Source organism: Lemur catta, chromosome 1 (genome assembly GCF_020740605.2).
Source record: "Lemur catta isolate mLemCat1 chromosome 1, mLemCat1.pri, whole genome shotgun sequence".
Lineage (NCBI taxonomy): Eukaryota > Metazoa > Chordata > Mammalia > Primates > Lemuridae > Lemur > Lemur catta.
In genome coordinates, this window is record NC_059128.1 from 87,290,653 (window position 1) to 87,307,602 (window position 16,950).

Sequence of the window (16,950 nt, forward strand, 5' to 3'; positions counted from 1 at the left end):
TAAGCCAAACTGGGATTTAAAAAAAAAGAAAAATTAAAAAAACCCTTAACCCATTCTCTTTAAAAATTCACTTTCTGCATGGGGTTTTGCAACTTATACTGGAAAAGATGAGGATGCTTTGCAAATTAGACAGTGCGGCCTTTGGCCAACTGTCAGGCAAAGGGGAAGGTAGAAAAGGCACGGCTCTAGGCAGGTTGAGGTTTGGGATATAGTAGATAAAACACTCAGACTCTAATGCCCAAAACACAAAGGTCTTTTAAGCAATATTATTCCCTGTATGCTACTGAATAGTTTTGTTCTCAAAAGAGATGTACTTTTTTGTTTTGGTCATTCATTAAAAGAAATAGTCCCACTTTTTCTCTTCTTAGTGGTTTAACAGTCCTCATAGCCAGAAGTGTTAAATTCTCCAAACCATGCAGATGTCATACTTTTTTAAAAATCAGAGCTTCAGGTAAACATTCTTACTCATCTACCTATATGACTCCTTTGATCACACACATTACACACACAGCAATGAAAACAAAATGCTACTAGTAAGTATCATTGGTTATGTAGCTGAGATAAACTACAATAACAAACGAGGTAACAAAGTTGTCTTCAGAGTTTGCCATCTGGCAAACTGAGGTAGATAGTCAGCAAAGGGGCTCTCAAAAGTCTTCCCTTTGCTCCAGTGATATATTTTATATTCCAGTCAAATATCTTGACTGTCCTTTCACATTGCTGACAATGAAACATTCAAATTACGTGAGTTTAAAAATAAAAAACAAAACACATTCAAAAAAAGCTGAAATACCCAATAAGACATCAAGATTTTCACAAAAGGCTTTGGCTCCCTGTTCATTGTCCTTCGAACAGACTTACAGGTAAGAATACCCGAGCACAGCTGTCTAGATTGCAAGGGCATTTTTATCAAAGCATCGCATGGCAGACGGTGGGTGCAGAACTGAGGAGGAAGTCTGCTCAGCAACTGATGGGCCTTCACACTTCCTCATCTTGGGATCCCCACCTGAATCACAGCCAGTGAAAGAATCAGACGTCAGGGGTGTGGTACTTATAACCGAGGACAAGTGTATCTCATCGTTGGACTCATGGGAGAACCTTCCAGAATCCCCAGTCTCGTGGCTGCCTTCACTATTTGCCGAATGCTCAGTATCAGCTGCAACACCAAATGGTCTTGGGAAGCTGGTTGTCTGACCTGGGGAGCTGGGGGAGTCTTCATCACTGATTAATACAGTAGTGCCTGGCTGGTAAAAGCAGACGGCTTGAGTAAATCTTCTCTGAGGCTAGGCAAAAACAGATAAGACAGCCATGAGATCGCAAACTGATCAAGTACACGGGCAGAAGGTCATCTAGATAGTGTTTCCCCACAGAGGAACAGGAAAATACCAGAATTACCTGCAGCAAGTGAGGTATCAAAAGCTTCTTCAGCGATTTCGATGCACACTACTGCCCCTGTCACTTCCCCACTGCCCCTGCTCGCCTCTGAAAACCACAGCTCTGATTACTATTCCAATTGTGCTTTCAGTTACGGCTCTCCACAAAGTCCTTCCACCATGGCTCTCCACAGAGTCACGCCCCAAATTAATAAAATCATATCCATAAAGAATACAGAAATTAAAGCATTAATTTACATTTTCCTCTCTTTTTAATTATCACTTCATATACCATGCGTGGCCAAAGCTTTTTCTCATTTAGATGGGTTACCTGCTCAACTTTTATCTTCTTTGAGTCTTGGAAAAAAAGCCATTTTTTCTTAGAGGTGGTTTTAATTATAGGACCATAGCTATTAATTATCAGGTCAGTTCCTCCCTAGGGAAATAAAGAAGGGAAATGTAAATATTTTGGTATCATAGATTTTAGTTTATCACATATAGTACATAAAATTTTTAAATGTTAAAAGAAAAAAATGATCACAGACATCACTATTTCTTCTTTTACACAGGCAGCAGACAACACATTCAGGGTATTTGTTAGTGATCAAAATGATAGAGTAGGTTTATCCTTAAGACACACACACACACACACTCTCTCTCTCTCTCTCTCTCTCTCTCTCTCTCTCTGAAGTATTCGGGGAAGTGTAATGATTCCAAAACTTATTTTCAAATGGTACAGCACACAAAAAGTATATATAGAGATACGCAAAATTATGACAAGATGTTAACAAGTATTTATTTATTTATATATTCATTACATTATTCTCTCAACCTTTCTGCATGTTTGATAATTTTAAAAAGCAGTTGGGGAGAAAAAAATGTAATGGGCCCACATGTGCTCAACAAATTGGCATTATGTGGAGTATCAACCCTTAGGCTAACCCAAGGGACTGGAGAATCCTCTAAACTTATTTTTTTCCGTCACTTCAGGCCTCTACTCCTCTCTGCCTCCTTTCATTTTAGTTTCCTTTTTTTTTCCATGTCTTCCTCCTCACTCTTCCTCTCCCCTAGCCTTTCTCATGCCTGCTTTCAAACTAGTATTAATAGAACCACAAGAAATATTTTAGCACTTTTCATGCTTATTTAAAAGTTTTACCTTCTAATGCTTTAGATTAATTTCAAAAACATTGAATAGTTTGTGTTAGGAAGTAAAAGCTAAATTAGGCTGCAAACAAAAAAGACAATAGAAGTAGCAAATATCAATTAATTATTATTTACCCATAATATATAGCATTATATACCCATTATATATAGCACTGTGTTAGATATAAGTAGATGGCATCTGTTAAATATAATTATATAAAATTTAATCTCAAAAGTACCTGATATTTTGTTATATTTTTGTTATTCCAAGTCTTAGGAAAGGGTGGGAAGAAAATAATTTGTAGCAGGGTTTAGCAAACTTTTTCTGTAAAGGGCCAGACAGTATATATTTTAGGCTTTGCAGGCCATGTATGACCTATGTTACATGTTCTTCTTTTTTTTAAAACCCTTTAGAAACATAAAAAACATTCTTAGCTCAGGGGTGGCCATATAAAAACAGGCTGCAGGCTGGCCTGGGCTGGGCTGTAGTTTGCTGACTACCTGGTTTATAGCACATTGGTTATGGGAGCTACTGCAATAATGCACAATATCTAATGTTGCAATGTGATTAAAAATAACTTTAAGTTGGTGTTCATAATGCTTACTACTGTATTATTATTACATATACTAGAAAGGACATAAAGTAACATCCTCCAATGACATTTCTTTACTATATCCAACTTCCTTGGGTCATAAAGGGAAGGATCTTGAGGCATCTATTTAGATGTTCCCTATTTCAAAAAAAGTCATTCATACCTAGGATAGATAGTCTCATGACCAATTAAGTACGATGGTCAACCAAACTAAGTACAAAGGAATTAATAAAAAATTGTTTACCCTGTAAATATAGGGCAGCCAAATTATAGTGAATACAGACTAATGACAATGCTCTCCTTATTTAAGGCAACTTTGTTTCATATAATCCCATCCAATTGATTTTATGCTCATTTTTTTCTATAGCTTTTTCATTCTCTATCTTCACCTTCTTCTCCCTAAATATTTTATGTAAGGAAGGACCTGGGTAAAATTTGTATATTTCATTAAGAAGAACAGAGACATAATACATTTAACATATAATTTTTGGTAACTAAGTTTCACACATGAAGAAAAGATGAATGGAAGGAAGGACTATGCAGCAAACGAGTCTCTCAGCTCAGTACCTTTGCATCAATGAAGCTGTTTGGCATTATCATTGGCATTAAAGATTCTTCATTTTCTGCAGCTCCTTCTAGGTTCTTTCCTACCTCATTTCCACTAGCTAAGGAAGCACTGGTACGAGATGACTGTTGAGTTCCATTCTGTGCTGTCTTGGAAGCAGATGATTTCCTGAAATATTGGCAAGAAGAGGAAATCTAATTTCATATAAGATATAGGCAAATGTACCAAATTTAGCCTATGATCACAACTCTGCAAACAATGAAGTTCTTGGATACTCGTTTCTCAAGTAGTTTTGGAAATTGTGTATTGGATTTTAGCTCCAAATCGCTGCTGCAAACTTTTATGATTTGAAAAAGCATCTTGGGGCAAGGCTATAGCCTTAAATTCTTACATCAAAAAGACAGAAAGATCATGAATTAACAGCCTCATGTCACACTTCAAGGAACTTTCTTAGAAAAAAGAACAAACTAAAGCCAAAGCTAGCAGAAGAAAAGAAATAAGAATGCTCAGAGCAGAACTAAATGAAATAGGAAACAAAAAAATATAAAGAATCAATGAAACAAAAAATTTGTTCTTTGAAAAGATAAACAGAATTGATAGACCATTAGTTAAATTAACTAGAAAGAGAAGAGATTCACATAAGCTCAATCAGAAATGAAAAAGGAGACATAACAACTGATAACACAGAAATATTAAATATCACACATAACTACTACGAAAACCTCTACACACACAAACTAGAAAACCTAGAGGAAATAGATAAATTTTTGGAAATATCATGCTTGAAGGTGCTGACTCGGGGAGGTGGGGGGGGGGGGGGGATGGAGGTTGGTGAGTGCCAGGTGCACTGTCTGGAGAATGGACACGCTTGAGGCTCTGACTCAGGGGGATGGGCGGGACACGGACAACGTATATAACCTGAGCTTTTGTACCCCCATGAAGGGCTGAAATAAAAAAAAAAAAAATTTTTTTTTGGAAATATACAACCTCTCAAGCCTCAGTCAGGAAGAAATAGAAAGCCTGAACAGACCAATAACTAGCAGTGAGATTGAAACAGTAATAAAAAATCTCCCAACAAAATAAAAGCCCCAGACCAGATGGATTCATAGCCTAATTCTATCAGACCTACAAAGAAGAACTGGCGACCACTCTACTGAAGTTGTTCCATAACATCAAGAAGGAGAGAACTGTCTCTAACTCATACTACAAAAAGCCAGTATAACCTTGATATCAAAGCCAGGAAAGGACACAACAAAAAAAGAAAACTATAGACCAATATCCCTTATGAACACAGATGTAAAAATCCTCAACAAAATACTAGCAAACTGAATTCAACAGCACATCAAAAAGATAGTTCACCATGATCAAACGGGTTTCATCCCAGGGATGAAAGGATGGTTCAACATGCACAAATCAGTAAATGTGATTCACCACATAAACAGAAGTAAAAACAAAGACCCCTATGATCATCTCAATAGGTGCAGAAAAAGTATTTGATAAAACTCAGCATCCCCTTCATGATAAAAACCCTCAACAAATTAGGCATAGAAGGAACATGCCTCAAAATAAATAAAAATCATATAGGACAAACCCCAGACAACATCATATTGAATGGGGAAAAGTTGAAAGCGTTTCCCCTAAGAATTGGAACAAGACAAGGGTGCCTACTGTCACTACTTCTATTCAACATAGGGCTGGAAGTCCCTCGTCAGCACACTCAGGCAAGAGAAAGAAATAAAGAGCATCCAAAGTAAGAAAGAGGAGGTCAAACTATCCCTGTTTGCTGATGCTATAATCTTGTATCTAGAAAATCCTAGATTCCACCAAAAGACTCCTAGAATTGATAAGTGAATTCAGCAAAGTCTAAGGTTACAAAATCAATGTACACAAATCAGTAACATTTTTATATACTAATAACAGTCAAGTGAGAGTCAAATCAAGAACTCAATACCATTTACAATAGCTGCAGAGAAAATAAAATACCTAGGAATCTACCTAACCAGGAAGGTATATTCCTAGGTATTTTCCTAGGAATCTACCTAACCAAGAAGGTATATTCCTAGGTATTTACCTAGGAATCTCTATAAGGAGAACTACAAAACACTGATGAAAGAAATCATAGATGACACAAACAAATGGAAAAACATCCCATATTCCAGGACTGGAAGATCCAACATTGTTAAAATCTCCATACTTCCCAAAGTGATTTACAGATTCAATGCAATTCCCATCAAAATCCTAACACCATTTTTCACAGATCTAGATAAATTAAGCCTAAACTTCATATGGAACCAAAAAAGAGCATGAATAACCAAAGCAATCCTATGCAAAAAGAACAAATCTGAAGGCATCACATTACCTGACTTCAAATTATACTACAAGGCTATAGTAACCAAAACAACATGGTACTGGTATATAAAGATAAACACACAGACCAGTGGAACAGAATGAAGAACCCAGAAATAAAACCGTATAGCTATGACCAACTGATTTTTGACAAAGCAGACAAAAACATATGCTAAAGAAAGGACGCCCTCTTTAATAAATGGTGCTGGGAAAACTGGAGAGCCTCATGCAGAAGAATGAAACAGGATCCCTATCTCTTACAATATATAAAAATTAACTAAAGATGGATTAAAGACTTAAATGTAAGCCCTGAAACCATAAAAATTCTAGAACAAAATGTTCTAGACATCATTCTAGACAAAGAATTTATGACTAAGACCCAAATGGCAAATACAGCAACAAAAATAAATAAATGGGACTTAATTAAATTAAGAAGTTTCTGCACAGCAAGGGAAGTAATCAACAGAGTAAACAGATGACCTGCAGAATATCTGTAAAATATACATCCCACAAAAGGCTAACATCCAGAGTCTATAATACAAAGAACTCAAACAAATTACCAAGAAAAAACCAAATAACCCCCTTAAAAAGTGGGCAAAGGTTATGAACAAGAGTCTTTTCAAAAAAAGATAGAAAAGCAGCCAACAGACATATGAAAAAATGCTCAACATCACTAATCACAAGGGAAATGCAAATTAAAACCACATTGAGACACCACTTTACCCCAACCATCAGAACGGCCATTAAAAAAATAAGAAAATAATAGATGCTGGCATGGATGCGGTAGAAAAAAATGCTTAGACACTGGTGGTAGGACTATAAATTAGTACAACCTCTATGGAAAATACTATGGAGATTCCTCAAAGAACTAAATGTAGACCTACCATTCAATCCAGCAATCCCACTGCTGGGTATCTACCCAAAGGAAAAGAAGTGATTATATCAAAAAGACATCTGTACCTGAATGTTTATCATAGCACAATTCACAATTGCAAAGATATGGAACCAACATAAATGCCCATCAATTGATGAGTGGATAAAGAAAATGCAGTGTGCGTGTTTACGGCCCCCACACCACACACAGCACAGAGTACTACTCAGCCATCAAAAGGAATGAAATAATGCCTTTTGCAGCAACCTGGATGGAATTGGAGAACATTATCTTAAGCAAAGTATCCCAGGAATGGAAAAACAAACACCACATGTTCTCACTAATAAGTGGGTGCTAAATGATAGGTATACACAATCATATAGTGGTATAAAGGACACTGGAAACTAAAAAGGAGGAGGATGAGAGTGGGCAAAGGGATAAAAACATACCTATTGGGTACAATGTACACTACTCTGCTGATAGGCACACTAAAAGCTCTGGCACCAGCATTATTCAATTCATCTATGTAACAAAAACACTTGTACCCCCTTAATATTTTGAAATTTGAAAAAAGCAGCATTTTTTGCCTCAATATCTGCTTAAATAAAATTACTTTCTATAAACAACTATTGTTCCTTATTCCTAATTTGTGCAGAAATTATAATTTTTTAATTTATATTTTCCCCTTCAGGCCCACAGATGGTTACACTAACATAACAATTAATTTGCCAATTAACAATGGTAAATTTAGAGTAGCACTTCTGCAAGGTTTCACATTACTAAAATGATATGCATAAAGATTTTATTAAAAATTATTGAAGTGAAAAATGTGGACATCAAAACTAAGCCAGTTCAATATCCACAAGATGTTAGAACTTTTTCATTAATGTTTTTTGAGTATGTTTCCGTGCAGAAGCATATACAGAATACATACAGACTCTGAAAAATCTATGGTAATGGAGGGAGACTAGTGATGGAGATTACCTAAGAATAATGTGTATTTCACTTTGATTTCTCTTCACTCAAAAAAGAATCTGAAGAATAAATGAAGGTAAAAACCAAAATATAAAAGGTTAAAAATAGACAAGTTCACCGAATGCATGACACAGCTAAAAATTTTGCCAAAGTCAACCCATAGACAAGATTGCCTGATAGAATTTATAGATAACACAACCTCTAGTTATTGTATTTGTCTTCATCCTCGTCTGGAAAATACCAACCATATGTCCTATGGTGTTCTCAGTGACTCAGGCATTTTAAGGACTGCGACTTAAATATGAAATATTCTAGACAGCAAGGAATCTTCTCAATAAGCAGATGCATCAGACTAAGTGTGCCATTAAAAAAAATCCCAATGATATATTTTGCGTTTCTCAAAATACTAAGGAAATGAAGACACTAGGTCCTCATTTAAGAATATTTTACTGGCATAGTAATTTTTTCAAATAGCAAGAAAATAACCTCCCTCTAAAACGAGCACATTTCTACAGCTGTAAGAACTCAAGTAACAATACTGTACATTTATTTTAAAGTGGAAAATCCCAGTTACTCTAAAGGCGCTTGATTTCAATTTGTTTCCTGTGGTTACTGTAATTGTTTTTAACTACCTCAACATCTCCAGTAATGGAAACACACCTGGCTTTACTTCGGTATATCAAGATGAGAACACAGATGAGGATGCAGGTCAAAGCTATGCCAACGCCTACAGCAATGCCAGTCATTGATTTTTGGTCCAGATGGTAATAGCTTGAATAAACTAGAGGGGAAACACATTTACTCAGAATCAATCAGAAAAATAAATGATAACATTTATCATAATTCTCAGACAGATATTTGCTTTTCCATAATTTTTGCTCATCTCATAGGAGAAGTTTTGACAAGAATATCTAAGCAGAAAAGAAACATAATCTTTTACTGGTGATTTCAGAGATTGGTTTATCTTCTATTATTAAGGCTTCTAAATATTAGTTTTAGATATCATGATTATATCAAACATGAATATCAGTTCTACTGTGCTTCCCCTCTCCCCCATTCTCTAACACACGTACAGTTCATAAGTTATGGATAACAAGCACAAAATGTAATTATTCCTTGATGGACCAAACAACAGCTTTCATATCATGTTGCCTTAAAAGCAGATCTGTACTTTGAAGATTAGTTTTCCACTTACAGTAAAGCAGGGCTTCTCAAACTTAATGTGCATACGAATCACTAGGGGATATGAAAAAATGCAAATTCTGACTCACTAAGTCTGAGGTGGGGCCCATGACTCTGCATGTCTAACAAGTTCTCGGGTGATGTCCATGCTGGTTCCTAGGCCATTTTGAGTAGCAAGGTATTTCAGAATCAAATATGAGCCTTGCCTGATGACACTGTGGCTAACTCCTTCCTGTTCTAAATCTACTGCCCTTCCTCTCTTCCCTATTCTCTTTCTAACACACACATACATACACACACACACACCCCCTGGCATGGAATGACTGTTCTCTGTGGAGCTAAGAGCCCTTAATTCTGTCCTGAGTTCAGCTGACATTTCCTCCATTTAAAACCACCCTCCTTCTCCCACAGGCCCACTCACCCAAAGAGGAGGAAAAGGGGGTGGCTAGTCCTGTACCACAGGGGGCACCAGCTTTCTTCAGAACAGACTGACAGTTGCACTGAATGTTCAGAGTGAAGATGGCTCTTTAAAAATATTTTTTCCAATTGCTTTTCTGGAGAAAGGGAAAAAAAATGCTCTCCAGAAAGGCTGTTTTTTCTGTGGTGAAAACTCTTAATGAAAACCATGCTCTTCTTAACTTAAACACCACGATCACCACTGCTGTTTATTTCCATGAAACCTCCCAGGAAGCTCACTCCCAGCAGTACATGGGCAGTGCAGCTTGTCTGTCTTGGTGGTTGCACAGCTGGGAAAAGAAGTAATTGGGAACACACTGGTCTGAAAACTGCACTTAATTCTGCACTTTGCCTAAGTATGGAGAAGAGCTATGTGGCTCCATAACATCAGAACCTCACCAGCAACAATTTAAGGAACTGAGTGCAGGTTTCAGGATATGGCAAGTGTAGGAGCTGAAATAAAGTGTAAGGGAGCTAAGTACACACACACGCACACACACACATATATATATATTTCCTTTAAGAAAAATCACAGTGACGGTGGCAGTATACAGACCTTTGGCATCAGCAGAATCTAAACGCTTGGGCCTCTGATTTGATTCAGACGTTTCCTTTGGAAGTACTGCCAGCTCCACAGAATTTGAAAAGGGTCCTTCCCCCACCTCATTGGATGCAGATATCTTGACAATGTACACATTTCCTGCTACCAGATTTTCCAGCAGAGCCATGGTTATTGCCCCTATAAATACATCAATTAAAAATTAAGTAAACATTTATCATTTATTCTTTCAATCATACAAACATAGTCCTTTTTAAAAAAATGTTATTTTTCTGATTATAAAGGTGACATGTTCATTGTAATTATTTTTAAAATATTTTTCTGATTATAAAGGTGACACATGTTCATTGTAGAACATTTAGAAAATAAAGATAAATATAAATAAAATTACAATCTCCCATTATCAGCATTTTAGTGTGTTTGTGTGTGTGCACACGAATATGTGTGAATACGTATTTACTCCATGTATTTTCTTTTTTACTTACAACTATACAAATGAGGAAATATGTATTTTTTACATCTCTCACTTAACATTGTACCATGCACATTTCCCCCATATAACTCTTCTCTGTCATTTTATTTTGGCAGTAGTTCATAAAAGCACACATTTTTGTTTGGGTTTATATATATATGTAATTTAAAATGCATATATTTAAAATATATATTTATATATATAACACGTTTTCCCCTTTACATAGATATGAATACAAATGGCATTAAAAACATTTATTATAGAACATTGCAAATACACAAAGAGAAGGGTACAATGAATCTAGATTCAATAATTATAAATGGATTTTTAAAAATTCAATGTGAGAGACTTTTGTTTATTAGACATATTTAAACCACTTATGGTAACAGCTGTGGTAGGTAATCTTATTCTGCCTTCTTAAATCAGAAACAACACAATTACTTTTGAAAGCATGCGTATATTTTTCACTGGCCTAATTATTATTTCAGATTTCTTTAAGGTAAACAGGAAAGAAAAGGCAAAGTTACATAGGAACCTCAGAGTGTTCCTGTAATAGAAATAGAAATATAATCAGAAAGTTGTTCCAGCACTGCATTTGTGGGTGGATATACACAGGGAAGCCTAGCTTTCCTGCACTGATTTCATCTCACTTTTTTCTGACTCAGAGCAACCTTACATTAGCTTCAAAGAGTTTACAATAGTTTATAGCAATCACTTCCCTGCCAGAGCCGGCTACTCCGGGGCACTTGCTAGAGTGTACTTCATTATGCAAGTGAAATGTGGGGTGATTTTAGAGCTGAGGTCATGACACAGAGACTACCTCTGCAGGTCACATGGTATGAGGCAGCCAAGCCTCCAGCAGCAATGCCAGGAGCCAGAACACAGCTTGTTTTCGTGTTCTCTGGTTTCAACTTGGCCTGAAGAAGGTGTGAGCTACTTGAGTACACAACTGTTCAATAAACAAAGTAACCCCTATTTAGAATCAGGAAGAGTCCTTCCACTGTTACCATGTTCTTAGGCAGATGAATTAAAAAACAAAGATGTATTATGATGTGTTACAATTATCTAGAAGGAAGAATATTTCAATTTCTTCACATACAGAGATATAAATAAGGTTTCCATATCACAGAATACATTTAATTATAAAACATACTTGGCAAAATCCGATCACTACCAGAAACTGAAAGTCTTTTCACTTAATTTAAGTTTTATAAGTGGATCAGCAGTATGTGTGTGCATGCACTCCCTGTCCCCCCACCAAAAGCGTCTTCATTTAGGGAAAAAAAGAAACTATAACATTCTGTTTCCCATACAAGCACATTCAAAGCATTTCCCAATGTTAAAGCGATCTGTCTACATTCTCTCAGTAGACTGTCTCAGTCTCAATTAGTGTGATTATGTCAGTGTCCTGCCTTTTACATGTGTTTGAATTTTTAGCTAGACTAGGAATTTCATAAGCAATTTCATAATAGTGTTGGATCAATGTTGATCAAATCCTGACATAGTACCAACTAAGTAATCTGTGACTTGGGGCATGTTACTGAACTCTACTTTTGCATGGGGGCAATAGTTCCCACTTCACATTATTATTATAAGGATTAAATAAATTAGCACTGGCAAGTGTGTGACACAAGCGTATATACTCAATAAATTAAGTAAGTTTTTTTTCTCATCTCTGTCTTCTCTCTTCTTCCGCTTCTGGGGAAGAAGAAAACTCTTTTTCATATTTGATCATCTTAAGGTGGCTAGCAGAATACTTTGTACAACATAATTCTTAGTAAATGTCCATAGAACTTGTTAAAAACATATGCTATTTGTGACAGATTTTGGGGTTGGAGAAGTGCCCCACGGTGCAGTCTCAGATCTTTCTCTCTTCTGTCCACATGCTTTAAATGGGTTTTCCCCCCAGTTCTACAGCCTTAAGTATCATCTACACACTGACAACTAAGTTATATCTCTAGTCCACACCTCTCTCATGAACTTAACCCTCCCACTGCTTAATCAGCCTCTTTACTTGGACACCTAAAAGACATCTCCAATTTAACATGTTCAAAACCAAACCACTTATTTCCCTCACTGATTTAGCTTCTCTTTTTTCTTACACTACACATCAATTTACAAGCAAATCTGATAGGCTCTTCTTCTAAATTATGTTCCAGTAACTTACTACCTTCACCACTAGCACCCTGATCCAAACCCTCATCAACTCTCACGTGGACACTTGCCTATTAAATGGCCTCCAAACTTCCACCCTTACCTTCTTATAATTCACTTTTTGGGGTTGGCAGAGCAATCCTTTTTAAATGTAAATCTGGTCAAAAGTCCTCAATATCTTCTACCTCAGAATAAAATCTACAGCTCACAAAGTCTAGTCTACAAGATCTGCCCTTTGTTACCTCTCTACCTCATTTCTTACTGCCTCCTCTTCCCCTCACTCTAGCCTCCCTGGCCTTCTTGTTGTTCTTTTAACATGCCAAACACACTTCTGCCACAGGGCCTTTGCACTTCTTTCAGATATCCACAGGGCTATATTTAGTGTTATTTCTTCCAGGAGAACTTATTTGATAACCTCCCTCACTTTGCTTCTTTTCTCTATTGTAGTTTTCTTTAAAGCATTTATGACACTGCCTGAAAATTTATATATTTATCAGTTTGTTACCTGGAATGCAAACTTCAGTGGAGACAAGGACTTTATTTTGTTCACGGTGGTACTACAGTGCCTCACACAGAGCCTGACACATAGTAATCACTCAATAAGAATTAGTTTAATAAACGAATATGTTTCTACTCTTGGTAGTCCAATTCACTTGGCAAATGCTGAGTTAACTGGATTTCTTTATTGTAGGACTTCTAATTTCCAATGTGAATATCTAACAGGAAGAATGGTATGTGGTATTACTCAAACTTATTTAATCATGGGAAAATGTTTTTTGAAGGAGGGGCATCTTTATGATCTCAGGAAACTCATAAAGAACAGAGTTTAGGAATTGCTGTGGTAGAGCATAATTTCCTCCAGTGCCTTTTAGATTTTAGAATAATTGAGTAGCTTGTGCTGATTTGCCACAAACCAGGAAGGTAAAGACTGTAATTTCTGATCCACTTTAAATTACACACAAGTATAATTTCATATTACATTTCTGCTCAACCATTCTACCATGTAACATTTTAGCCATAAATACCATATGCTCACCAAAAGCATTTTTAAATGTTTTGATTCATGAAAAAAATCTTGTTCAATTTGGGATTAAATTTGTGAATTAAATATATATGTAAATATGTATAAACCTAGTATGTATAGAACACTAATAGGTATATGGGAAAGAGAAATTGACATTTCCTCTCCTTTTTCCTCCATCTTTTTCTACATCATTACCTTTCTGAAAATTGCCATAATTAGACGTAAAAGACAATTTTACATTTTAGTTTTTCTTTTAGATGCCATGTTATATTCCTTCTTTTTGGTTAAATGTATGTCTAACTCTATATTTTTCTCTCTCAAAAAAGTAAACTTAATTGCTTTTTACTTACATTGTTTATTTGTTTTCTATGAATCACTGGCATTAGCCATGAAAGAAGTTTTCTAAATTTAACAAATGACAAAAGCTTTTCACTAAGAATGTTTCCTAAAATTTCACCAAGAAACATACAGATTTTTTTCCCGGTGCATTATTGTATAGTTAGGAAAGCTTATGTAGATGTAAAAATCTGCAATGGTAATTCATGTCGCAACTAAGCTGTCAATAAGGCAAGATATTATTTTCTGAGCTTTGTCTCAAAATGACAAATGAATACATTTAAAAGGAGTCAAAACAAATATATATTGCTTCTTTTCAGGCAGGTATAAATAAAGAACTAAAAGAAGTATGTGCTCATGCTATCAAAAGTCTTTATTAATGCTTATAACACCTCATTAAGTCAGGTTAGTCATGTGGTTAAGCAGTGTGTCAATAAATCATTTCGGAATTGAATCACTGAAATTGAATTACACATTTTAAGAATACTGTGGTAGACTGTAACACTAAGAGCCCCCAGTGAATTACACCTCCGTCTATTCACATCCTTGGGTGGTTCTGGGCTTGGCCACGTGACTTGCTCTGCCTGCTCAGACACTAGCACGTGTGATGCAAGCAGAGGCTTGTAAAGCTTCGTACATGGGGCTTCTTCCCCTTCTTCCTGATTCTGGAACCCTGTCCTGCAGTTTTTAGACTACTCAGACCCTGTCAAACCTGTAAGATGGCCGCAGCCTCATGAGAGACCAACAGAAGAACTGCCAAATTGATCTCAGTCCAAATTGCTCACTCAAAGAATGATTTAAAAAATAAAAAATGGTTGTTTTAAGTTTTAGAGTAGTCTGTTAGGCAGTAGCAGATAATTGATATAAATAGAAAATCGTATTGCTGCCAAGTACGTATTACTATCAAATCTCTTCAGTGATCAAAAAAATCATTTCTTAGTGGGGCTTCTGCTTAATGAAAAATATGAATATACAGTTGTTGAAACTCCAGCTAAAGTTCCCATTTGCTTATTTTACAACCGCATAGAGTTCTATTTACATGCACACAAATATCCTTTAAAGTTTATCTTCTTAGTTGGGTAAATATTTCTCTTGAAAGGTAAAATGTATATGGAAGTAGCTAGTACTATACAGTGATAGACAAATTTCCTTCTTGAAACCCTTCTTAAAGCTTTTTATTGCTTGGCAAACTATTCTTTTCCCATCATGTATGTCTGAATCAAGGAAGTGCCACGATAATGAAGTTTTACTATTTATGTGATGGCTCATCTAAAAACTGGCATATGGGACTTGTCCAAATGAAAGATTCAAGATCTAGAAAAGGATGTAACAATTAAAGCAAGCAATAAGAATGTTAAGAATTTTATAATTCAGTTTTTCTCAGCTAAAAAAAAATTACTGTTAAAATAATTAAATTTGGGGGCATGGGGGAGCTGGGTACAGTGGCTTAAGCCTGTAATCCTAGGACTTTGGGAGGCTGAGGTGGGAGGAATGCTTGAGGCCAGGAGTTTGAGATCAGCCTGGGCAACAGCAAGACCCCATCTCTACAAAAAATTTAAAAATTAGCTGGGCATGGTGGTGTACACCTATAGTTCCACGTATTCAGGAAGCTGAGACAGGAGTATCACTTGAGCCCAGGAGTTTGAGGTTGCTATAATCATACCACTGCACTCTAGCCCAGGTGACAGAGTGAGACCCTGTTACAAAAAAAGAAAAGAAAAAAGAGAAGAAAAGGAAAAAAATTCAATGTTCTTAAGCCCTAATCAGCTTTTCTCTGTATTTAAGAGGACCCTAATACTCATATGGGTCAATTTATTTCATGTGGATCATTTTAGTAGCAGTACATAGGTCTTCTCCTTTAAGCTAGATCTCTCCTACTGCCATGCAAGACACACCACCACCAGAAACCTAATAATCATCCATTACAATGCTCCCTTCCTTATTCCTCCCTCCTATCATCCAAGCTATCAAGTCCTGTTGATTCTACCTCCTTAGTATCTTTCAAATATCCTTTCCTTCCCATCCTAATCCTCACCATCCTAGTTCAGGCTTATCATCTCTTTCCTGGACCACTACAATTACTTCCTAACTAGTCCCTTTACATTACTCTTACTTCCACTTGTCCTCAACAAAACCTCTTCTTTCACAACAGTACGAATGATCTTTCAGAAACATGAATCATTCTTAAAATTGGTTGATGGCTTCCCAGTGCTCTTTGAATTAAACCAAAATCTTTAATTATTTATTACTTCATACATAAAAATATAAATTCAAAACAAACTCTAGATTCCTCTTTCCTCTTGTTTCCGTGACGCTAATGATCTTACTTTCCATCCTCCTTGGTAATTTATGATCGTATTTACCTTCTCGGTGTAGGACCTGCCACTCCCCTGCAATCCAGGCCTTCCTGGACGCATACAGGATGGTGTAGCGCGTCACAACTGTTTCTGGGCCGTCGGGGGGTTTCCAAGAAACCAGAGCAGTGTCATCTTCTATCAATGTCACTTTTACTCCAACTGGTGGGCCTGCGGGTGCTGTACACACATGTGAAAAAATATTGTACTACTAAAATAAAATGGTTTATAAACACTCAAATACCTCACTGACAGGCTTAGCAAAGAGTCCGAAAAATTAGAAACCACTATTATAAAAATCTCAAAATCACAGCTTTCAAAGATCATTAGTAATAATAGTAAAGTACTATTTTTTATTCTTTTTCTGAAAGTTAATTTCACTTTTTTAATATTTAAAACATTAAAAAGCATAAAGAAAATGGTAGATTCCTAGGCTGGGAATTACTAAATCAAATGGATAGCGTTTAAAAATGAAGGGCTCTTGAAACATTTTGCTAAATTGCTAACTAGAAAGGTTTACAGTTTCACCAGTAGCATCTGTCCTTTA

At 36.2% G+C, this 16,950-nt stretch overlaps 1 protein-coding gene across 1 annotated transcript in view; it reads right to left on the bottom strand.

Annotated features, from left to right (window-relative positions):
• Window positions 1-434: 434 nt before the first annotated feature.
• PRTG (protogenin) overlaps window positions 435-16,950 on the bottom strand; it is a 125,231-nt gene continuing 108,715 nt past the window's right edge. Inside the window, exons 15-20 of the mRNA XM_045555414.1 lie at window positions 16,413-16,583; window positions 10,061-10,243; window positions 8,527-8,647; window positions 3,677-3,842; window positions 1,705-1,809; window positions 435-1,283 (exon numbers count right to left, since the gene is read on the bottom strand). Of these exons, the coding sequence (XP_045411370.1) occupies window positions 888-1,283; window positions 1,705-1,809; window positions 3,677-3,842; window positions 8,527-8,647; window positions 10,061-10,243; window positions 16,413-16,583 (1,142 nt within the window). The 3' untranslated portion in view covers window positions 435-887. The remainder of the gene's footprint in view (window positions 1,284-1,704; window positions 1,810-3,676; window positions 3,843-8,526; window positions 8,648-10,060; window positions 10,244-16,412; window positions 16,584-16,950) is intronic.